Here is a 26,216-nt window from a genome sequence, read left to right as displayed (position 1 = left end):
AAGGTCTCTCCTTCTCAGAAGATGGCTGCAATTTTGGGTTCCCCTGTGGACCGCCTTCTGAATCCATCTCTATTTAAGGCAATACAGGAGGATATTTCCGTAAGGGAAAATAGGGAATTTATCAGACAATCTTTTAAAGTGGGGAACAAAAGACCTGCTCCTTCTTTGCTGTCTAGTCCTCTGGCAAAAATTCGTCCTTCCTCATCTCAACAGTCTTCAGCTACTAAGCCCTTTCGTAGGTCCTTACCAGGCTCCAATAAAAAACAAAACTGCTAAGTTTCTTAGAAAGAAATGAATCTTTAAGCCCTCAGGTTCCAGTAGGAGGTCGATAGCAGATCTTCTGGCATGTTTGGAGAGACTTAGGAGCAGAACCTTGGGTGGTGGAGGTACTGAAGGAAGGCTACTATAGAAATAGTTGATTGGAGAATGGTAATTTCATTCATGGGAGAATAGTCGAATTGACTAGTTCGTTTGTTTCTTACTTTTTGTCCCCATTTCTGGTGTTTGTTTATGGACGGAAAGTAAACTGAATGATTGCCGTTTGTTAATTAAATGTAAATTCTTAACTTTCCCCTTTTTGTATTCTTATTGAATTAATTAATTTAATGTTAAATGTATTCCTTATAAGGAAACAGTTTTGCTTTCCCGTCTTTATATTTCAACGTTGTTCGAGAGTTTCGGACAAGCGAAAGAAAACGGAGTTGTTGACTGTTTTTGATCCGACAAGGAGAGTAGTCTTGTGGTACCTGTCGGACAGAAGAACGGGTGTTCTTTTTTTCTGCCGATAAAAAGTGAATTAATTAAGGAATCAAAATTCGAAGCCAAGAAGAAATTGTTCTGGATAATGGTGCAGGTAAGTTGAAGTATAAAGACTTGCCTTAAAATTGATTTGAGTTAGATAATTCTAACAAATTCGAATTTTGAACTTTTTTTTTACTCCGTAAGATTTCAGTTTACTTTTCGTCTTGTTGTTTTGTTTTTTTTGGCCATGACACTTGTTATTGGGCATAGCTGGGTGCGGAGGTTGTCCGAGTTGAGCTTAAGAGAATGTGACGGGTTTAATTACATCTGTAAAGGGGCCGCAACCTTTGAAAACATCAAGGATGATGTAGAGGGGTATTTCGCTAACCCTAGGAGGTCTAGGCCTAGTCGCATATTTGTGTGTTTCTCTTGGCTCATCTGGGTTTTGTAATGTTGAGATTTTTTGTACACTGTTGTTATTCCTTACAAGGAAAGGAGCAGTATTGGTCCTTATTTATACTTGTATTAATTTAAGTTTAGATTAAGTTCGTTTAGGTTAAGTTAGTAACCTTTTCATTTAAATAACCTGTTGATTAGCCTAGCTGATGTTAAGTGTAATATAAATTATTATTGATAAAGTTTGAGGTAGGCTAGCCTAAGTTTTGCTGTTAGCATAGTATGCTGTATTTTTTCATTAGGAAGTAATTAATGATAACTTGCTTTGCATTGACTTGATTAAGTTAAGTTTAGATTTTTTCTTTGGGTAATTTAGTATTGGTTAATAGCATTGTTCAAGATGACTGATTCTGAAATAAAAAAAAGTTAATTAAAAAGAGGGCTTATGTTAAGGGTTTAATAACTCTTGATGTTAAGAAGGTTGACTCTTTAAAGGACGATCAAATTAATAGTCATTTGTTACAAGAATTTATTCATAAAATTTATGCTAATTTAGTAATAGTTGAGAATTTTGATGCAAGCATTTGTGAAATTGCTGCTGAAGATGAACTAGATAGTATTATGCAAGCAGCAAGAGATTATCATTATGAAATACAGAAAACTCTGTCAGAATTTAGAGTAAAATTTGATAATTTGTTTGGAGGTAAGAATAATCCTCAAAATGGTTCTAGTAAAATTGTAAAATTACTTCTCCCTCCTATTCATATTCAGATGTTTGAAAACAATACAGTTAATCCATTTGCCTATTTTAACTTTAAGAAGGCTTTTAATAATGCTTTGGCTGGTATGCCTAACTTAACTAATGCTCAAAGGTTTATTTATTTAAAGGGTTATTTGTTAGGTGAAGTGTTAAGTATAGTAGAAAACATTACAGTAAATGATGAGGGTTTTGATTTGGCTTTAAAGCAAATAGATCTTAATTTTCTGGATGGAGACAACATAATTGATCAAGTAATAGGTGAAGTTTTGAACACTTCTGAAGTAAAATTTCTTAGTGAAGTAGAATCTTTGGTTAGGTCTTTGAATAATAAATTCATTGATTTGAAGGGACTTGGTATAGATCTGATTGAAGTCGATTCGGCTGCTCTATTGCTAATTAGCAAAATTGTAAATAGGAAACCTCCTAGAAATTTTTTTGATAGAACTCTCTAGAACTACAGGATCTTCTTATCCTAATTTTAACCAGTTGTTAGATAATTATCAGAGTATTATTGCACGCCTTAGTTTAGGTCATAATGAAAATTCTGGTGCAAAACCTAAAGTTAAATGTGAAGGTAAAGACCGTAATTTCCAACAATCAAAGTATAGTAATAAATCTACTGCTAGTAATGACTCTAATAAAGTTCAGTTTACCAGTAAACCTTTATCTTCTGGTAGATGTAAATTTTGTAAAGAAACAGGTCATAACTCTTCTAAATGTACTAGGTTCGATACTTTGCAAGCTAGGAAGAATAGAGCTGAAGAACTAACTTTATGCATTAAATGCTTGAGTGATAGGCATAGGGCCTCGGAATGTCCGGGAAATAAATCATTGTTACCTTATAAATGTTTTTCTTGCAATAAATCTGAACATCATGGAGCAATGTGTCCTCATGCTATTAAGGATTTTGGTAAAAAAGTATTAAGTTGTCAATCAGGGTCTGAAATATTTGTTCCCTTTATTACACTTAAAGTTGGTAGGGGTAGGAAATCTTTTAAATGTTGTTTTCTATTAGACACTGGAGCCCAGTTTAGTGTTATTAATAAACAAATTGTTGATTGTAAATTAGGAGATTATTGTGGTGCTCCTTTATCTAGGTTAGTTTCTTCTTTTGGGTTGCCAGCTAGAGTTAGTGAGGGATTTCATTTGGTAGCTGATTTAACAATGCCTTGTGGGATAAAGTCTAGTTGTCTTTTTTTTGCATTGGAAAAATTTTAATCTTTCCCTCCAAATTCCTATGTTGCCTTCTGTAGTTAAAAATTTGGAATCTGCAGGTTATTCTGTATGTAATAATTACCCAGGAAGGAATTCTGAAATTGTAAATATATTAGGTATCCTAGGGAATGATATCCTTCAGGAATTTAGTCAGTTAGATTTAGACTGTAGAGTTATTTAATATTAAGGTTAGAGTAATTAAGTTGGCCAATGGGGTTATTCCATTTGGTACAGTAGTCAATTTTGTTCATTCTTCACAAAGGAAGCTTTTTTATGAGAGAATTGATTCTTATGAACCTTGTGTTAGAGGTAAACCAATAAGAGAGGTAGAGTCTTGTCCTATAATTGATAGTAATAAAATCTTGGAAAATAGACCAAGAGGTAATGGTAAAGCTGAATCTGTTAGGTTTATTCCTAATAAGGAGATTAAATATTTACCTGAATGTAACAGAGAATCTAGAGTTTTTTTTATAATTCTTCCCTTAATTTGGAGATTAAACAGACTTCTGAGCCTGATAAGATTAGACTACTGGAATTTGTTCCTCCTAAGCAACTTGGAAAACATAAATTATTAGTAAATTTTGCCGTTAATCCAGTAGGCTATAAGTTCGATCCATTGAATGATATCTTTCCTGATTCTTGTGTCGAGTATGGACTCGACAATTTCTATAACTTAGAATCGATTGGGATTAAAGATGAAAATTCCCTTCCTTATGAAGACCAACAAGTTGCTGAATTTGCTAAATCAATTTCTTTTCATGAAGGACATTATCACGTTCAGTTACCATGGAAAAAGGATTTAATTGAAAAAGTCCCTAACAATTTAAAGATTTCATTGGCAGTTGCTGAGCGGATTCACTCTAAATCAGAAGATCAGAATATAGCCTCTAAATATGAGGAAGTTTTTGATAGGCATTATTGACCCTGTTAAAAATAGAGCCGCAGGCCAAGTATTCATTCCTCATCGTCCTGTCATAAGAAATTATGAAAATGCCACCACTAAAATCCGTCCTGTATTCAATTGTAGTTTAAAGGTGGGAAAAGCTCCTTCATTAAATGAAGTTGCTTTTCCTGGTATTGATTTGATGAACAACTTGTTGTCATTAGTTTTGTATTTCAGGAATAATGATTATGTAGTTGTAGCTGATATAGTGAAGGCTTTTCTCCAAGTTAGGTTATCTTTAGAGTCTGATTGAAATAGATTTTGTTTCTTTAGAAAGATAAATGTAAAGTTTGTTGCTTATAGGTATAATACCATAATTTTTGGATTTGTAAGTTCTCCTTTTATATTGAATTATATTATTCAACATCATTTGTCTAGTTATAGAGGGAATGAAGTAGCTTCTCAGATTAAAGACAAATTTTATATGGATAACTTGGTGCTCTCTTCTAATCAGGGTGCCCAGGCACCATTTATTATCAATTCTATTAAGGAAATTATGAATTCAGGGGGGTTGCCTTTACGGGAGTGGGGTTCTAATTGTCCTGCTTTGTTATCTACTCTTGATGAAGATGAAAAGGTAGCTTCTTCTGAAATGAAGATTTTAGGATATATTTATGACTCTAACCAGGATACCTTACAATTAAAGGTTAAGCAATTGAACAAGGATGCTTCCTCAAAGCGTCAGATTTTATCAGCTTTGTCTTCTGTCTTTGACCCTATTGGCATATTTGCACCTATAATGCTGCAGGGCAAGCTTATTATTCATAAGTTGTGCCAGCAAGTTTCGAACTGGGATGAAACAGCAAGTGCTGAAATTGCTAAGTTATGGAGTAAATTTTGCAGTTCTTACAGTGAGGTTAGTCAAGCTTCTTTTTTCCAGACAAACTTATAAACCTGATGCTCCTATCAAACTGTTTTTATTTGCAGATGCTTTGAAGGAAGCTTATGGTTGTGCTATGTATGCTGTGCAAGGTGGTCATAGTTCCCTGATATTTGCTAAGACTAAGGTTAGCCCTATTAAGGAGAAAACTCTCCCGACTTTAGAACTTTTGGCCGCCCAATTAGCTTTGAAGTGTTTTGATACTATTTTTGAAAATAATCTATTAAATTGTACTAAAATTGAAAGCATAACTCTTTTTATAGATAGCCAAGTAGTTCTTAGTTGGATTCTTACTAATAGGGCTCCTAAGAGAAACACATTTGTGAATAATAGGTTGAAGGAAATTTCTAATCTGTTAGATAGGATTTCTGATAGATTTTGTAGTTTCATTAGCTTATATTCCTTCATCTAGCAATCAGGCTGATTTACTTACTAAACCTTGTACTTGTAAGCATTTTCTTGAAAATTTCAGTCTTTGGATCAAAGGGCCTTCTTGGTTGAATTCTCCTGACGAGTGGCCTAAGGGTCTTTTGGGTTGTATTCCTGATAATGTGAAGGGTGACTTAATTTCTCATGTAATGTTTCCTAAAAAGGAACCTCTTGTAAATATTAGTAATTTTTCTAGTTTTTCTAGACTTATAAGTGTAGTTTCTAAGGTATTTACTGTTGTAAATAAGTTTAGGAAAATTCAAGCTGACCCTGTTGAGGCAGCTTCTAATTACCTTCTAAGGTTAATGCAAGAGGAAGCTTTTCCTCTTGAATTATCTTATGTAAAGAATAGAAATTCTTTAGTTGAAGTTCCACCTTTAGTTAGGCAGTTTAATTTGTTTCTGGATGATAATGGTATAATGCGAACTAAAGGTCGGATTGACAAAAACATTACTTTAAAATTTGATATTGTCAATCCTATTCTTGTGGATAAGAAGCATCATTTGACCCGGTTATTGATTTATTTTGCCCATTGTAAGTCTATGCATTTGGGTTTACAATCCACTCTTAGTTTTTTGCGCATGCATGGTTTGTGGATTGTGAAGGCTAGGCAAGCAGTTTTGTCTGTCCTTAAGGATTGTATTGTATGCAAGCGTTATAATGCTAGCACAGTGAAGTATCCTTCTCCTTCTTCGCTTCCATCTTCCAGGGTTAATTTGAGTGTGCCTTTTGCTCATACTGGTGTGGATTATACAGGCCACTTATGGTTGAGGGAGAAAAATGGAGAAAAATTTAAGGCGTACATTCTTATTTTCACTTGTTTTAATACAAGAGCAATACATTTGGAAGTTGTCCAGTCTATGTCAACCTCAGAATTTATATTAGCTTTTATTAGATTTTCTAATAGGTTTGGTGTTCCTGTTGCTGTTTATTCAGATAATGCCAAGTCCTTTGTTCAGGCTGGTAATATAATTGAACAGTTACTTACTACTTCTGAGTTTGAGGAGAAGTTTAGGGTCACTTCAATTTCTCATAAGACTATCCCTGTATACGCAGCGCGGTACGGTGCTGTTTGGGAAAGATTAGTTAAAACAATTAAGCATTGCCTTTTTAAAACTCTTGGTAGATTTACTCCTTCATTTTCTGAATTTGTCACTTTCTCTCTGACATTCAGAAAATTTTGAATAATAGACCTTTAAGTTATAGATCTTGTGAAAATGAGATAGATATAATTTCTCCTAATCATTTCTTGGTTGGCAGATTTATTCCTTCATTAATGTTTGGTGATTCTGAACAAGTTCCTGAGTGGGAGTATGGTGAGGAGGATGAGTATTCTTCTCTCCTTACTCGTACTTTGGAAACTAGAGATGGACTTTATGAAAGCTGTAAGGAAAGGTGGCTTTCTGAATATTTAGTAAGTTTGAAAGAAAAGGATAGATCTTCTTTTCATCCTCCTAGAAAATGGGGGAAATTGCCCTCTTTAAATTACCTTCCAAATCTAGAACTTATTGGCCATTGGTTAGAATTGTTGAAACATTCAGTGATAACGAAGGTGTTGTACGTACTGTTCGTATTGTTAAGCCTGATAAAAGTGAAAGTGAAATTAATGTTAGTTTTTTAATACCTTTAGAATTATATTTTGAGCTTAATGATCCTAATTTATATGTTCAAATTGAAGAACAAGAAGAAAATATTAGTGAGTTGGAGACAGATGAAATACCTGACACTGGAACATCTTTGCCCAATGAAACATCTACTAGGCCTACCCGTAGTACTGCTCTTGCCTCCAGAAACCTAATAAGAAGTTTAGCTTGGGAGGGTAGATTGTAAACAATGGTTTGTTTTGTTTTATAAAGGTTGTCTTTTGTTGTCGAGTTAATCTGTCAAAATGGTTCTTTGTGTAACCACTTTTCTTTTGTTGGTTGGGGAAGATATAGAAATAGTTGATTGGAGAATGGTAATTTCATTCGTGGGAGAATAGTCGAATTGACTAGTTCGTTTGTTTCTTACTTTTTGTCCCCATTTCTGGTGTTCGTTTATGGACGGAAAGTAAACTGAATGATTGCCGTTTGTTAATATTAAATGTAAATTCTTAACTTTCCCCTTTTTGTATTCTTATTGAATTAATTAATTCAATGTTAAATGTATTCCTTATAAGGAAACAGTTTTGCTTTCCCATCTTTATATTTCAACGTTGTTTGAGAGTTTTGGACAAGCGAAAGAAAACGGAGTTGTTGACTGTTTTTGATCCGACAAGGAGAGTAGTCTTGTGGTACCTGTCGGACAGAAGAACGGGTGTTCTTTTTTTCTGCCGATAAAAAGTGAATTAATTAAGGAATCAAAATTCGAAGCCAAGAAGAAATTGTTCTGGATAATGGTGCAGGTAAGTTGAAGTATAAAGACTTGCCTTAAAATTGATTTGAGTTAGAAGATATTACAGTGTACACTTCCTGGGTTGTGTGCCTCCCCTTGTATTCTATAGTACAAGAGGTCGACCCTAAACACTTCAGATGTAGGTTGGCAAAGTGTTGCAACCCTCCCTTCAAACTCAACTTAGCTGGTTTCATGTTTAACGTCGCAAGAATAGTGGGTCCCGCAACACAAACCTGGGCACCAGTGTCTGGCACCGCTTGTACACTGGACCACTCTCCCAAGTTGGCCAAGCATACATCGACACGAGTAGTGGGTTGCGGGGACGGCCCATTTCGCATCCTTGACTCTGCCGTTATGACAACTGCTGTCACTGCACTCGCTATGTCCGACTCCGCTGTCAGACCACTGAAGTTTTTTCTGGTCCTATGCCCTCTGCAACACTTCTTCAGGTGTCTGCCTTTACCGCACCTGTGACATGTCATGTTTCTCGTGGGACATGAGGAATACCCAGGGGTATGTCGAATGCCACAATTACCACAGGGGCGTGATTGTACTTTCACAGGGGCACTCTCGTCACATTTACTAAGGGCGGCAGCCACCTCAGGTTCCTCCTCACACACACTCCGGCAGCAGCTGCTCCAGGGGAGCTGCTAGGCCATGCCCTATAACGAAAGGTGTCGTCAGGGGCAGCCTCAAACGCACTGTACATGACTCTGAGGGAGCCAATATCACGGATATCATTACATGATTGAAATAAACTTGCCTTTTTAGCACTTTATCACTTAGGCCTACCATGAGCTTACGCAATAGCATATATTCAGATAAGTTGTGATGACAATTAGGACATGTGAAGGCGCAATTGGTAGCCTTTTGCATACACTTAATAAAAAAATCATTAAAGGACTCACTAGGCTCTTGGGCCAAATGAAAAAAACTCAAGCCACTGCACTGCTTGATTAGAAGCTTTTACCACTAATTGCTTAAGCACACTGAATGCCCCTTCAGAAGAGAGGGCACTCCACTGGGTGTCGGTATATCTAGAATCAAGGGCACGTTGCAATATTGGGACACAATGTAGCCTTATGTGATGAACAGCCTCATTAGGCTTCAACTTGCATAGCTGCAACCAACACTCCATTAACTGTTTCCAAGACCTGAAGGCTGCAGGGGACACCTTAGTCTTGCACTTTTCTGGAGCTGCTGATGAAGGGATCCTTGGATGGGGGACATTGCTACCCCGGAGTGACAACTCTGTTATCTCACCCTGAAGATTCTGGATGGCCTGTTGCTGGGTTTGTAACATGTGTTGAGCCTGTAGCATTGAAGCCGGCGATATCCTGACGGTGGTTCCTGAGCTTCCTGTCCTTGCAATCTTGCCCCTAGGGAATGCAAACGAGGGTCATCTTGGTGGTGGTGCCATGCTGTGCTATGGTTATGGCTGTAGGTCAAAATTTCTTTATTCACTGCGCCATATTGGGTCTAAGGCTAGGCAGGATCAGGAATTATACTCAGCGTAGTTTTGTATCTTCATTGCAACTAACTCACAGCGGAAGGAAGTACAGACAGCTCGTAACGAGGACAATGACGTCACTTATATGGGCGGCACTTAAGCACTGCCAGCAGCTTCATCCTAACACATCTTACAACTTACTACCTCCTTCTTATCATAAAATATTTGTATGTATACTGTTAACTCACAAATTTCATGTTTTATGTTTATGGATTTGACTAATTGCAGAATTTTTACTTAATAGGTTTTGATACATATTGCATAAATTTTAGTTATTATTATTATTATTATTATTATTATTATTATTATTATTATTATTATTTTATTTATTTTATTTTGGTTTATCAGTCCTCCAATTTGACTGTGGTATTTAAAGTGTGGGGTTATGGGTTGCTTCCTGCTTCCTTAGGAGTCCATCAGTTTCTTTACTATGTGCACCGTTTTTAGGATCACACTCTTCTGCATGAGTCCTAGAGCTACTTCAGCCTCTAGATTTTCCAGATTCTTTTTCAGGGATCTTGGGATCGTGCCTAGTGTTCCTATGATTATGATTATGGGTACAATTTCCACTGGCATATTCCACATCCTTCTTATTTCTATTTTCAGGTCTTGATACTTATCCATTTTTTCCCTCTCTTTCTCTTCAACTCTGGTGTCCCATGGTATTGCGACATCAATGAGTGATACTTTCTTCTTGATTTTGTCAATCAACATCATGTCTGGTCTATTTGTACGTATCACCATATCTGTTCTGATACCAGAGTCCCAGAGGATCTTTGCCTGATCGTTTTCTATCACTCCTTCAGGTTGGTGCTCATACCACTTATTACTGCAAGGTAGCTGGTGTTTCTTGCACAGGGTCCAATGGAGATGCTTTTGCCTCTGAATCATGCCTCTTTTTGTACTTGTTCTGTGCAAGTGCCAAACATTCGCTTACTATGTGGTTTATGGTTTCATTTTTCGTATTGCACTTCCTACATATGGGAGAGATGTTATTTCCATCTATCGTTCTTTGAACATATCTGGTTCTTAGGGCCTGATCTTATTATTATTATTATTATTATTATTATTATTATTATTATTATTATTATTATCATCAGAATGAGAATGCATCTAGATTGACATATTATGTAGATTGGTGTAATAAATAGATTTTGAGACTATTAAGCAAGTTTGAAGAGAATTTCAATGAGTAATACAGTAGTGCCTCAGGATACAAAATTAATCTGTTCTGAAGTGGCCTTCGTAACCTGATTTTTTTGTATCTTGAACCACATTTTACTTGTAAATTGCCTAATTTGTTCCATGCCCTACAAAAACACCCCAGTAAATTTTATGATAAAGCTAAATTGACCAATAAACAATGAAATACAACAATTTGGACCATTCAATACCTAACTTAACCCTTAAACGCCGAAGCGGTAAAAAAAAAATTGTCTCCCGTGTGCCGGAGGTGTTTCAGAGTGAGCGCGGAAGCGGAAAAAATATTTTTTTCATAAAATCCCAGCGCACTTAGTTTTCAAGATTAAGAGTTCATTTTTGGCTCCTTTTTTTGTCATTGGCTGAAGTTTAGTATGCAACCATCAGAAATAAAAAAAATTATCATTATCATATATAAATAATGCGATATATGATAGCGCAAAAACAAAATTTCATATATAATTGTATTCAAATTGCGCTGTGCGCAAAACAGTTAAAGGTAACAAGTTACTTTTTTTTCGTTGTAATGTACACTAAATTGCGATCATTTTGGTATATAACACATTGTAAAACGATAAAAGCAACACAGAGAAAATATTATCACAAAATAATGCATGAATTCGTAACGCGCGGACGTAAACAAATATTTTTTTCAAAAATTCACCATAAATCTAAATATTGTCCTAGAGACTTCCAATTTCTTTCAAAATGAAGACAAATGATTGAATATTACTATACTGTAAGAGTATTAGCTTACAATTGCAGTTTTCGACCATATCTGACGAGTTAAAGTTGACCGAATGTCAAATTTTTTTATATATATATTTTTTATATGCAATTATTTCGGAAATAAGAAAAGCTACAACCTTCAAATATTTTTCGTTTTATTCTACATGAAATTGCGCACATTTTCATATATAAAACTCTATGAAATGCCTAATATGAAACGGAGCAAATATTCCGAGAATGGGACGTACGCATTTCGGAGATTTGTGGCGGAGAATCCGCGCACGGAGGGAAGGAAAGATTTTTTTTTAAATTCACCATAAATCTAAATATTTTGCTAGAGACTTCAAATTTGTTTCAAGATGAAGATAAATGACTGAATATTACTAGACTGTAAGAGTTTTAGCTTACAATTGCGTTTTTCGACCATTTCGGTAGAGTCAAAGTTGACCGAACGTGGTTTTTTTTCTATTTATCGTGATTTATATGCAAATATTTAAAAAATGAGAAAAGCTACAATCTTTAATTATTTTTTTGTTGTATTCTACATGAAATTGCACACATTTTCATATATATAAAACTTTATGTAACGGCTAATTAAAAATGGTGCAAACATTACCACAATCGCACGTATGATTTTTTCGGAAGAGTTACCTTATGGACGTAAAGAAAATGTTATTTTTTTTCATAAATTCACCATAAATCGAAATATTGTGCTAGAGACTTCCAATTTGTTGCAAAATGAAGGTAAATGCTTGAATATTACTAGAATATAAGCGTTTTAGCTTACAATTGCCTTTTTACCATTTCGGTAGAGTCAAAGTTGACCGAAGGTTGAAATTTTGGTAATTATCGTTATTTATATGAAAATATCTCAAAACTGATAAACGCTACAACCATGGGTTGTTTTTAGTTGTATTGTGCATGAAATTGCGCACATTTCCATATATAAAACTTTATATAACGGCTAATTTTAAAATGGTGCAAACATTACCACAATCGCATGTATGATTTTTTTCGGAAGAGTTACCGCGCAGACGTAAGGAAAAAGTTTTTTCATAAATTCACCATAAATCAAAATATTGTGCTAGAGACTTCCAATCAGTTGCAAAATTAAGGTAAATGATTGAATATTACTAAAATATAAGAGTTTTAGCTTACAATTGCGTTTTTCGACCATTTCGGTAGAGTCAAAGTTGACCGAAGGTTGAAATTTTGGCAATTATCGTTATTTATATAAAAATATATCAAAACAGATTAAAGCTACAATCATGAGTATTTTATTATTGTGTTCTACATAAAAATGCGCACATTTTCATATATAATACTTCATGTAACGGCTAATTTACAATGGTACAAAAATTATGTCAAAGTGACGAGAAATAATTTCCAAGATGTGTCACAGATACTTCTTAGTGCGGCAAGAAAGAAATTCGCGCTTGCGCGCCTGCGTAACAATTGTAAACAAAACAACACCTTGATCCGTGAACTCCCAGCATCCCCCAAGGCGCGTGATTCAAAAGTTTTAGGCTGGTAGGCCTATAAGTATTTTACCGCGAATTTTAATAAAAACTTTTGTAAGTCAACGTAAAATACGTCCAGTCGGCACACGAGAGACAAAAAATGTCAACGTAAAATACGTCCAGTCGGCATTAAAGGGTTAAACTACATACTCTACTAATATGTACTACATACCTTTAAATAAAGTGTATTAGTGTACATAGGACAAGAAATACTGTACGTACATACGTATGAAGTAAAATGTGGAACCTTACCTTTCGAGTGAGGCGACCTCCGAAAGTGGCAATAGAGGAGGAGGATAAATGGCAGAAAACACGAACACTTAACTTTATGAAACACATTAAAAAATGGCAGAAAACATTAACTCTAAACTTTACGAAACACATTAACAAATGCCAGAAAACATTAACACTTAACTTTACGTAAAACTTACAATTAAATTTTTTTTTATTATTATTAAATTTTTTTTACTTTTTTATACTTTATGTTTTTTACAAAATTTAAATTTCTTCACCACTTTCAACTTTCTGTTTTTTTGTATCACTTGGATCTTCCTGTTTGCTTACTCCTACTAAAGGCCTCTTTAAAAAATAACTATCCAAGGAAGATTGCTTCTGCCTGCTTTTCACATTGTTCTTGAAATGGCTCAGGCAAACGTCATCGAACTGCGCAAGCATACGACCTGTATAAGCCTTTTCGGGGTGTCTCTTTTCTACAAATGATTGCACTTTATGAAAAGCAGCTAGAGCATCCTTAATTTCTGCCTTTGTCATAGGGTCCTCCAACTCCTTCAGGTCATCCGTCGTAAGCTCCTCTTGGTGCTCCTCGAGAAGGTTATTGATGTCGTCCTCTTCGACGACCAGCCCCATGGACTTGCCGAATGCAACGATCTCTTCAAGATCTGGTTGCGAAACAGTTTCAGGATCATCAACTGTTTCTGAATCTGCATCAGCTTCGCCCATGTTGAATCCCTCGAAGTCTCGGGCGGATACGGCATCAGGCCAGAGTTTCCTCCACGAAGAATTCAAGGTTCGCCCCTAAACCTCCTGCCAAGCTTGATTGATGAGTCGGATGCATATCACGATATTTAAATGCTCCTGCCAAATTTCACGTAAGGTGAGGTTTGTGGTATCGGTGATGTCGAAACATCTCTTGAAAAGATGTTTCGTATACATCTTCTTGAAGTTCGATATCACTTGCTGGTCCATGGGCTGGAGGAGAAGGGTGGTGTTAGGCAGAAGATAAAGAACCATGATAAAAGAATACTCCGCTAGGATATCTTCCTCGAGGCCAGGAGGGTGAGCAGGGGCATTGTCCAACAACAGCAGACATTTCAGAGGGAGGCGCTTCTCTTCCAAGAATTTCTTCACTGTTGGGCCGAAACACAGATTTACCCACTTGGTGAACAAGAGTCGTTACCCGGGCCTTCTATTAGCCCTCCACATCACTGGAAGCTTCTCCTTTAGCACTTTGTGGGCCTTTGTTCCACTGGCATTGGAACAAAGTGCTAGCGTAAGCCTGTCTTTCATTGGCTTATGCCCGGGTAGCTTCTTCTCTTCCTGCGTGATGTACATCCGACGAGGCCTTTTTTTTCCAAAAAAGGGCAGTCTCGTCACTGTTGAAGACTTGCTGAGAACTGTGGCCTTCGTTGATTGTCATCTCGTCGAACGTCTTAATAAAGGCTTTGGCCGCTTTCGTGTCCGAGCTGGCCGCCTCCCCATGCCGCACCACCGAGTGGATGCCAGTCAGTTTCCGGAATTTTTCAAATCACCCTCGAGAAACCTTGAAGTCTGGGGTTGGCGTTGATGTCCCTTCTCCTCCGTCGTCTTCGGCCTGGGCAAACAAATCGCCGAAAATAGAGCTGGCCTTGTGGCAGATTGCCGTCTTGGTTATCGTATCGCCAGCGATTTCTTTGTCTTTTATCTATACATGAAGCAGCCTCTCCATCTCATCATGCATGTGGCTCCTCTTATTGGACAAAATAGTCACGCTCTTGGAAGGTGTAGCTGCTTTGATGGCTTCCTTCTGCTTAAGGATGGTGCCTGTCGTCGACGGATTTCGGCCGTATTCCTTGGCGATTACACTCAACCGCATGCCAGCCTCATACTTCTTGATTATCTCCATCTTTGTCTCCATAGAAAGCATCCTCTTCTTTCCACGAACTTCAGCAACTTTCTTGGGACCCATGACAATACGTAATTAAGTTATGCTATTTAAGTTCTCACACAACATGATAAAGTACAAAGCAAAATCACTAACACGAATTTACGTTAACAAACGAAATCGTATATGTGAACGAATGAATTCCGCGTGTGTAAGATAACGCTGGTGGGGCGAAATGGCCGAACGACGCCTTTACGTGGAGCATGATAGGGTAGATGCTGACCAATAGGAGAGCAGGATCTTTCAGTGGTGACTATCATCAGGAACCAATGGGAGAGTGGGAGGATGGTGGCGAGTCTACAGAGTTAGAGGCGCACAAGTTTTGAAATTGTTCTCGGTGGTCCGGGCGAATCTCAGGACTTTACAGTAACACCCTTTCGTAACCTGAATTATTTTCGTATGTAGAGGCAAAAAAAATCTTTGTCTTTGGTTTCATAACTTGAATTTTTCGGAAGTTGGGACTTTTTATGTCGAGGTTCCACTGTATTTGTTTGTAACTTTTAAAAGCTTTGTACATGTTTATTAGCAGGGTGGTATTGATTAAACTTTCTACAGATGTTCAGCTAATATAATACTTTCGTAATAATATAGTAGTAACTATAATATTACTCTAAAAACAAGCAAATTGGTTTACTTTATTACTGGCTCAAAAAGTCCCTTGTAAATCTTATGTACTTCATGGACTTGGCAAGCCGACGGACGAAAGGTTTTCAGAAAATCATGAACTGTGTAAAACATTTAAAAATTAATTTGTAAGGCTGGAAGGAGTGGGGTTTTCTCCTCCCCAGTTTAATAAAGGATTTCATTTTTTGCCTCTGCATGTTAACCCCAGTCTACAGAAAGCTCAGAACAAGTTAGAAGTTAAATCTCGAAACTGAGCAAATTACAATAAATTCTTTGCTAGTTATTGCAGAACTCAAAAATAAAAAAAAACTTGTATAATGTTTTCAGTTCCCTGTAACTTAACCTAGGTCACAGCAAATTGTAAAATTTAGATGCTGAAGGGCAACAAAATTTTCAAAAAATGATGAAGAAAACATCAAAGCTTGACCTAGATTCTCATTTGTCATTTGTTAATTCTTAATTGGTTATGGTTATTGAACTTCCATTGTCTGTGGGCACAGGCTACAACCCTTACCTTAGCTACATGCTATTACGAAAAATGAAACCATAAACCACATAGCAAGCGAATGTCTGTCACTTGCACAGAACCAGTACAAAAAGAGGCATGATTCAGTAGCAAAAGCCCTCCACTGGAGCCTGTGCAAAAAACACCAGCTACCTTGCAGTAATAAGTGGTACGAGCACCAGCAAAGATCCATTGGGACTATGGTATCAGAACAGATAGGGTGATACATGCAAATAGACCAGACGTGACGTTGAGACAAAATCAAGAAGAAAGTATCACTCATTGATGTCATAATACCATGGGACACCAGAGTTGAAGAGAAAGAGAGGGAAAAAATGGATAAGTATCAAAACCTGAAAATAGAAATAAGAATATGGGATATGCCAGTGGAAATTGTACCCATAATGATAGGAACACTAGGCATGATCCCAAGATCCCTGAAAAGGAATCTGGAAAAACTAGAGGCTGAAGTAGCTCCAGGACTCATGCAGAAGAGTGTGATTCTAGAAATGGCGCACATAGCAAGAAAAGTGATGGACCCCTAAGAAGGCAGGAGCAACCTGGAACCCCACACTATAAATACCACCCAGTCGAATTGGAGGACTGTGATAGACCAATAATCATCATCATCATCATCATCATCATCATCATCATCATCATCACTTGGGAATTTAATTGTATTTATGACTATGTTCTGGACTGAGTACTATAGATATAGAAGAAATTAAGTCAGTATACCTGATAATCAACATAGGGACCAATGACAGTGCAGCTATTTGTTATTTAAACAGAGTGCCTTTTTTCATGTGTCTTATAGAATAGATGTATGTTACTCTACTTATGGTGTGTAGCCCTCATGGTTTGTTTGGAAATATTAAATGAACTCTACAAGAATGAAAAATAATTACTATAGTTGTGAATCATATGAAAATTATGCTTGCTGTACTACTACGCATATTATTATGCATTATTTTTTATGCAATTTCTACTCATTCTTGTAGACTAAGCCAAAATCCATTTAATTTTATAAAATTTCTGTAGCATAGAATGTTCATATTTGAAAAAGTAAAGAAAAAGATCAAAGAGAAAAACTGGAATATTAGATTTAGATAAATTTCATAGATATGGGTTTGGCAGCTAAAACAACAGATAAATACTATAAGGCTTTGAGATAACATTGCAGCCACAATTAAATTTACAAGCATCAATATTCATACTACCAGGAATATTGTAAATATGTTCTACAATAAGTGAATAAAATCTTTCTGGTATTGGGTAGCATGATGTCATTTTACCTTGACAGAATACATGATGCCTTGTACTTAGTGACCACATTTTTTACAGAATGTTAGAGAATTTCATGTTATATACATTACTACATTGATGTGTATGCTGTATTTTTTCAGCTTGAAGAGTACATCACCCATCCTCATGTTCATGAGGTTAATCGCTATTTTGCAAAGTGCTTCTTGGAGAGCCGTAGAAAGGGAATTGAAATAGATGCAGTTGATATGTACACTGCATCTTTTGATAGAAATCAAACTATTTACAGTATAAAATGCACTGGAGATGATATGAAAGGAGAGGAGGCCAGTCCTGAGGATGCAGATGCTGATACCAACCCCAAACTTTAAGTTTCTCAGAAAATGTAAGAAACACAGTAGGCAGTTCCCGGTTAATGGCAACCTGCCATCTGCTTTTATGGTGCTTGTCTACTGCCATAAAATTGGTGATGTATGGCACCATAATGGGCTGAGTTTCAATTCTCGGCACCATAAGGTGCCGGTAATAGAGTTATGGTGCCATAACATACCTAAGAAACCACCATTAACCGGTTATCAGTGCCATTAACTGAAACTCGGCGCCATAAGCGCCATAAATCTCCGGTTAGTGATGGTTTTCGCTTCTCAGCACCCCACCGAGAACGGAACTCCTGCTGATAACTGAGGATTGCCTGCTTAAATATGAAATTTTATCTGTAATATATTCTTTTATCTAAGTTAAACTGACTTACTCAGTGTGTGACATGTTGTAAGAATAGTTGTGTGTGTGAGCTTTTTTTTTTTTTTTTTTTTTTTTTTTTTTTTTTTTCCCTGGACCCATAGCTATTCAATGAAAGATTGATTTACCAAATTTTTTGGTAGGCTGTGGTAATAGTTAATCACACTGATGAGAAGTGCTATTATAATTGAGAATTCCAAGTTCACTGTTTCAATACTCTTCTACAGTAAAAATTCATAATTTTTTAAGTAAAAAGAATTTTACTAAGATTAAAATTTCATGGTTTATTCATCATGTACTGTATGTACATTATATGGTTCTACCCACCAGTAACGATAATTTTGGGAAATGAGTCCAGGAATAGATTACTGGGTAATGTGGTGATTAATGAAAAATATTATATTTTTAGAGTTTACAATTACTTCTGAAAAAATGTTTGGTAGATATGTTTTTGAAAGTTCACTCTGTTAAGATCTCAGGTTGTATAATAAGTGTATGAAACCTTTTTAAGTAATTTTGGTCTGTTCCTGCCAAGCACTTCTAATTTTCTATAAGTAACTTACCAAGTAATTACATAGCTATTTGTTTCATTTATTTACAGCAGTTTAGATTCAGATGTCACGATAGTGACACTGGTATTGTGTAGGTGACACCAGTCTCTCCCTCTGGGTAAGAGGGTTAGGAATGACTTGGCAAACAATCTCATTCTGTTTCTGTGACTCCTGGTGGTTACATCTGGTGTCAGCAGTAGTTGGTAATTTTTTGCTGGTTATATACCGGACTTCAGTATCCAAACCAAAAATCGAGTAGCTTCAGCCGAAAGCTTCAGGAATAGAATTTTAATTCTGCAAGGTACTTCTTGCAGGATTAGTGTTTATTGTTAATTAATACAGTTCTGATTAAGTTTTTTCACCCCTTTTGCTTAACAGCAAATTTGCAGTCTATTGCCTGCCACTGCAGCAAAATTGCAATAAATTTAAATGCTTACCACTCTTTCCTTTCCAGAATTATTTAAGTGAAAGGGTATAATGTAATAGGAGAAAATTTTATAGCCAGTATACCAGTAAAAGCAAAAATAGATTACGTATATAATATAAGAAGCACGTTACATTGAAAATGTACAATGGCCCGCCAGAGAGGGAATCATCCCTGTGGAGGGCTGTACATATAAACAATCAAAGGGAACAAAGTAAATGTTGCTTTAGCAGTGCCTACGCTGAGCTTGGATCAACACAAATAACTACTAGCTAGCCCGACGACATTGTACATCTGGCACCAAAGCTATTAGCTCATCTGGCTCCAAACTAATGCCTGGTTAATCCTGTCTTTAGTCATATGCTTGTCTCAAGTATATAGTCATGCATTTTTCAGACAGGTAACTAAGTGCCTAGTTATGGCCGAGCTTCTATAGTGCCTGAATTTCCATTGGCTCTGAGTGCCCACAGGAAGCCAAGTGAGCACTGAGTGGCAGCCGAGTGAGTGCCCAATGGCGGCTGAGTGAGTGCCCTGTGGGAGCCGAGCATGCGCCCAGTGGAAAATGAGTGAGCACCCAGTGGCAGCGGAGCGAGGACCCATTAGCGGCTGAGCAAGCACCAGTGGCAGCTGAGCGAGCACCCAGTAGCAGCCAAGCAAGCGCCCAATGGCAGCCAAGCACACAGTGGAAACCAAGCGAGCACTCAGTGGGAGCCAAGTAAGGACCCAGTGAGAGCTGTTTGCTTCATATAGTTTATGACACAAAGGTGCTGTATACAGCTTGAATTGTTTTCCTATGATACATGTTCATCGAGCACCAGATAATGCTGGGCGCCAGCTCCTTGTGTTTTTCTTTCATGCTACTAGCCCCTCCTTTTTATTCACTTGCTCCTGCATCTGGCTCCCTTACTTCCTTCCTGTACCGTTGTGTCGAGGTTAGCAATGTTAATCCTGTGATAGTGAAGTGTTGTGCAGTGGAGGAGGTGGCTATTCATCCCTTGATTTTCCTAGAAAGAAGGTCCCTATCAGACTCCCCTGCACCTGGAAAGAGGTAAACTGGAAGTGAAAGGGAGGTCGGGGGGTTACACACAAGTAGTTGCCCCCTCAGTTGAACCTGTTGCTGGTCCCAGGTATCGACAGACAGCCATATTGGAAAGGCGTCTTACTGGATATGTAGTGGAGGATGTAGCTATCTAGCCCTGTTGTTTGCCCCCAGATATTTACCCCTCAGTCAAACTTGTTGTTTGCAGGTTTCAATGGACAACCATCGAAAAGGAGTCCATAATGTGCCCTTGCTCTTGACTTCTTGAGTTATGGATCTTAGTGTTGTGTTTCTGTCAGTGGAGGAGGTGGCTATCCATCCCAGTGGAGCTCCTAGATGAAGGTCACTGTCAAATTCCCTTACATCTGGGAGAAGGCAAACCTTAAGTCCAAGGGAGGCTGGTGGGGTTTGCCCACTGGCAGCTGACCCCCCCTCATATGAGTCTGTTGTTTGCTTCCAGGACTCAGAGGACAGCTGCTGGTAATGCACTTTGGAGATCAGGAGCTTAGTCCTGAGACATCTTGCAATATTTTTGGGACAAGGCAGTGCAGTCTCTCCTGAGTTGCTCATGCCATTGCGTTCCTGCAAGAATGGGTCTGAGTGCACAGTGTATGGTGGGTGCCCTGTGTCTTCCGAGCAGTAGTCAGTGTATGGTGATGGTGATTGTGAAGGGATTTCTCAACATCTGGTGGGAGCCAAGCATTACAAGGCAGCTCGTGTAGTATGTGTTGAGCATCCAGTGGGAGCTGAGCACCCATTATCTGCTGAGTGCCCGTTGGCTACCAACCACCTGGTGGGAGCTCAGTGCTCAGCAAGAGTAGTGTGTGTTGTGTTGCCCTAGCACCCAAGGAGAGCCAAGCGCCTGATGGGAACCAAACATTCAGTGGTGCCAGAGGGCACTTTTCATTCCAGTGATGAGCATCATGCAGTAACAGTGTGACCTATGGTGGGATTTTCTCCTATCTCTGAGATTTTGTTGGACTCAGTGAGTGTTCCCAGGTCCCCTCCTCTTCTGCTTCAGTGCTGTTTGCACCTGGCCGGTCTACAACTCCCAGGAAGCATATGATGCCTAGTCCAAAGCAGATTTTACTGCCTTTACTGGTGGACTTGGTTGTATTAAATGTTTCTGCTGCCTGGGGTACATACTTCTTTGGACCTCATCAGCTACTGACTTGACAGTATTTTGGATCTTCTGAAAAAACCTTCTGCTGTTTCTTAAGACTGCTACTGTTTTACCTCCCTCAGTTTCGTCTGAGGAAGATGAGAATAACATTCAACAGCAACCAACGTCTGCCTACACCTTGTTGCTGAAGTACTTTTTATTCAGTTATCTATGGTTCTTTCTTTAGCGACTCCCTCTTCACCAGGTTCGGCTTTTATGATGGAGCTGTTATGCACTGCTAGACTACCGAGGATGGTCCTCTCCTGTCTGTGTAAGAAAGTGCTGTCTGCCATTGATAGTTGGCTCAGAGAAGAGGAGCATTGGCAAACTAGCATTTTGCACTCTTCGCCTTTCTAAGAGAAGGTACTAGTCTTACATCACAGGTGAAGTTCCGTTGTGGCGGGATCACAAGCTAGAAAAAAAGCGGGCAAAACCCTCCCTACATTAATCTAATCACTCCAGCTGCCAAACCCACCCTCTTTCACACTTTCCTCTTAAAACTACAGAATACAAGCAGGACAATTGACCTACAACTACACAAAACATAAAACAAAAAAACTTTCAAAACACATGTACTTACCAATCAATCCAGTTACTCCGGGCTATCCTGTGCTGTCCACTGGTTAAGGTCACTGGGACACCAACAACAACAATAACACCAACAACAACAATAACACCAAAAACAACCAAGAACCACGACACCACAACCCAACACAACAACACCAAGGACTACAACCCAACAACACAACAACCAACGATAACAACGACACAACAACAATCAAGGAACACAACCACAACTCAAAAACACAGCAACCAACCAAGGAACATAACCACAACCTAACAACACAACAACCAACCAAGGAACACAACCTCACATATAACAACAAAACGCAACAAAAGACCACTGCACAAACAACACAAAAAATCACAACAGCACAGGCACAACAACTCTAAGCAAAAACGCCAACTTAACAATAAATCAACAAAACAAATCAATAACACACAAAACTCAACTGACTTCCAGTACCTTCAAATAACTCCTCCAACACTCCTAACTGTCACCAGCTCTCACCAAAGACTGACTCAAGAACTCACTCAAAGCACAGAACTCTAACAATCAACAGCACCAGCAGACAGCCCAGAACCTACCAACAACCAATTCAGTCATTAACTATCCATACAGCAATTACACCCTCTCTCTCTCTCTCTCTCTCTCCTCTCTCGTCTCTCTGTCTCTCTCTCTCTCTCTCTCTCTCTCTCTCTCTCTCTCACAGACGTTGTCAAATGGAACTCCATAACTCCTCCATATTTCCTCCCCTGTTACATTTGACAACGTCTCCTTTCACTCACAACACCCGCACTAAATAGCCTTCCGCAACACCCACGGATGCTCAGATGCAGGTCCCCTGGATCTTGTTTGAGGGCACTCATACACACTTTCAGTTACACTGCCATCAACTTCTCCTAGATCACTTCCAGAGTCAGGTTACCATTACTATCTCCCTCACTACCATCCCCCCAAATCCCATTCACTATCTCATCTACCCCTTCCAACTCTTGTCCGAACATCTCTCGTAACTCTGCCACCAAATCACTTACCTCATTTACACTCCTGCCAAACTCCCGAAGAGACTCATTCATACTGCCAACTACATCCTTACCACCTGATTCCCTTCCTAGTGAAACTTCACTAAACCCTGTCAATTCAAACCCACACATGCTATATGTATCATTCCTCCCCTCAAAGTCATCTGTATGACATGCCTTATCCACCATTTTTACCCTAACACTAACCCCTCTATTGTGCAGCTCACGTTTCTCCCTTTCATTCCCTTTCCTTACCTTTTTCCGCTTTCTTCCATACTCAACCAACACTAACTGCTGATCTTCTTGACCCGTTTGCTCACTGACACTCGGCTCACATTTATTCACCCTCAACCACTCACTCATCGCATTCTCCCGAACATACTGTCGCATACTAGAGAACCCACCCAACTGAATTCCCTTACCACCTAGTTTCCCAAATTCCCAACCTGACTTATCCTCTTTCGCCTACAGACACTTGCTACATGACCCTCCATTCCACATTCAACACATTTCGCACGCTGTTCTCTACACATCCTAGCATAATGCCCGTTCTTCCCGCAGTTGCCGCAAACTGTGTTCATACGGGTACCCCGACATCCACTAGCTATATGCCCTACCTGTCCACACCTATAACATTTAATATCCCTATCTTTCTTACACTCACTCACCAAATGCCCTGTTTGCCCACTCCCAAAGCACGCTACTAACGCCCAACGACATTCATTCTTCCTGTGTCCTGGCTTACCACATCTATAATACTGATCTCCTCGCTTACGACTATCTGACCCTACTCTTCCAACACTCGCACTCCTATCTCTTTTAGGGCTAACTACACTCACATTACTTGCCCTAACACTCCTATCTACCACTCGCTCTGCCATTCGCCTCGGCCCTTCCAAAACTGCCTCCCTATAGCTTCTAAACTCTGGTACAACCTCAGCTACTTCAGTCCTAACACTAACACTTCTACTCTCTTTCATACACCTATCTAACTCGTAATCCTCTACTATTTCTAAAATGTCGTTCCATGTTAACCTTTCATTCGTCCATCGCATTTTCTCCTTACGTTTCAGATTTATAAACTCATATACACTCTCTGGTACAGTCGCCAACAACTTACGCACTAACTCCTTACACTCATTTATCCCTTGGTCCGCAAACTTTTTCCTGGCTAATGTTTCTAACCTACAGACATACATCGACAATGACTCACTAACATTCATTCTTGCCTCTTCAAAATCTTGCTTTCTCCTATATCTAACGCTACTCTTTATCCTCTTTGCCTGTTCTACAATCCTAGCTTTTACACTCTCATACGGCACATTTCCTACACTCATCATTACCCCATACATACTCAACAAAAATCCCGTCAAAAAGCAACCTAACTCTCTTGCCCAGACTCTCTTGTTATCCCCATACTTTGCCTCACAATACCTCTCATATTCTTTAAAAAAGTCCCCTTTGTCCCTACTACCATATACCTCGTATTGTGCACATCGGGGTACCTCTCTCATACACACAGCCTTTCGTACTTCCCGCTCACTCTCATTCTCACATCCGCTATTTTCATTCTGACCCCTCTTTCCCTCTTCCGAATACAGCGAATCCACTTCCATACTCACATCCATACCCCTGACTATGCTCTTCTTACCCTTCTTTCTACCTATCTGTTTCCACTCACTGCTATCCAAATCACTCTCAGCCCTTTCCCCAATGTATTCTGTCCTAATATCATCCTGTCTGTCACCCTTACTAACCGTCTTTCCCTTAGTCTTCTTTTCCTCAGCCCCCTTCTTATTCTTGTCCTCAGGTTTATCCTTATCCTGTGTCTTCCCCTTCTTTCCCTTACCTATCACAACTAAATCACCTTCGTCACCCGTACTCTCATCCACTTGCTCTTTCACTTTCTTTACCACTCCTAGCCCGACACAAGACCCAGTAGGCCTACCTCCTACAGCTCCCTCTCCCACGAATCCCTTCATCATTTCCTGCATCATCTCTTGCACTACATTCATCATTACCCCCAATTTTTCATCCATTTTCTCAACCATTCTCTCTTCTGCTCTTTTCACCTCTTCTTTCAATTCAACTTTCGCACTCCTTAGCATTCTTCTCATTTCCTCTAACTCCCTCTTCTGCTCCTCACACTCTACCCTCAACCTCTCATTCTCCACATCCAACCTTCCCTTAGCTTCCCTTGCCAACCGTAACTCCTCCTTCAGCCTCTCTATCTCCTTCAACCCTTCCATCCTCACTTTCTCCACCAATCACACAACTCACTACCCCAATTGCCCTGCAGCTGCCGCACCAACAGTCCCTGTTCGGGCGCCAAAAAATAATGTGGCGGGATCACAAGCTAGAAAAAAAGCGGGCAAAACCCACCCCACATGAACCTAATCACTCCAGCTGCCAAACCCACCCTCTTTCACACTTTCCTCTTAACACTACAGAATACAAGCAGGACAATTGGCCTACAACTACACAAAACATAAAACAAAAAAACTCTCAAAACACAAGTACTTACCAATCAATCCAGTTGCTCCGGGCTGTCCTGTGCTGTCCGCTGGTTAAGGTCACTGGGACACCAACAACAACAACACCAGCAACAACAACCAAGAACCACGACACCACAACCCAACACAACAACACCAAGGACTACAACCCAACAACTCAACAACACAACAACCAAGGATAACAACAACACAACAACAATCAAGGAACACAACCACAACTCAACAACACAGCAACCAACCAAGGAACATAACCACAACCTAACAACACAACAACCAACCAAGGAACACAACCTCACATATAACAACAAAACACAACAAAAGACCACTGCACAAACAACACAAAAAATCACAACAGCACAGGCACAACAACTCTAAGCAAAAATGCTAACTTAACAATAAATCAACAAAACAAATCAATAACACACAAAACTCAACTGACTTCTAGTATACCTTCAAATAACTCCTCCAACACTCCTAACTGTCACCAGCTCTCACCAAAGACTGACTCAAAAACTCACGCAAAACACAGAACTCTAACAATCAACAGCACCAGCAGACAGCCCAGAACTTACCAACAACCAATTTAGTCATTAACTATCCATACAGCAATTACACCTCTCTCTCTCTCTCTCTCTCTCTCTCTCTCTCTCTCTCTCTCTCTCTCACAGACGTTGTTAAATGGAACTCCATAACTCCTCCATACCATCCATGGGAGTTTCTGCCTCCTCCTAGGCAGATTTCTCCGGCCTAGTTGACTCTTTGAAAGGATCGGCCTTAGTGTATGCCAAGTTATGTTCACTTCTTTGGAAGTAGATCATTTGGTAAAGGACTTATTTAACCCTCTTACGCCTAAGCCCTAAAAACCAAAACGTCTCCCGTATGCCGAGTTGGGTTTGGAGCGAGCGCGGAAGCGGAAAAAATCATTTTTTCAAAAAATCACAGCGTGCTTAGTT

General features: G+C 38.8%; 1 protein-coding gene across 2 annotated transcripts in view; it reads left to right on the top strand.

Annotated features, from left to right (window-relative positions):
* The window catches only part of LOC135219438 (uncharacterized), a 208,948-nt gene extending 190,608 nt beyond the window's left edge, over positions 1-18,340 (top strand). For both annotated transcript variants that reach the window (XM_064256214.1, XM_064256215.1), the window contains exon 8: positions 17,393-18,340. In XM_064256214.1, the coding sequence (XP_064112284.1) occupies positions 17,393-17,620 (228 nt within the window). In that variant the 3' untranslated portion in view covers positions 17,621-18,340. The remainder of the gene's footprint in view (positions 1-17,392) is intronic.
* The last annotated feature ends 7,876 nt before the right edge of the window (positions 18,341-26,216 follow it).

The sequence above is a fragment of the Macrobrachium nipponense genome, chromosome 1 (assembly GCF_015104395.2).
Source record: "Macrobrachium nipponense isolate FS-2020 chromosome 1, ASM1510439v2, whole genome shotgun sequence".
Classification (NCBI taxonomy): domain Eukaryota; kingdom Metazoa; phylum Arthropoda; class Malacostraca; order Decapoda; family Palaemonidae; genus Macrobrachium; species Macrobrachium nipponense.
Note: the sequence above shows the minus strand (reverse complement) of the source record. Positions and strands in the feature narration are given on the sequence as shown.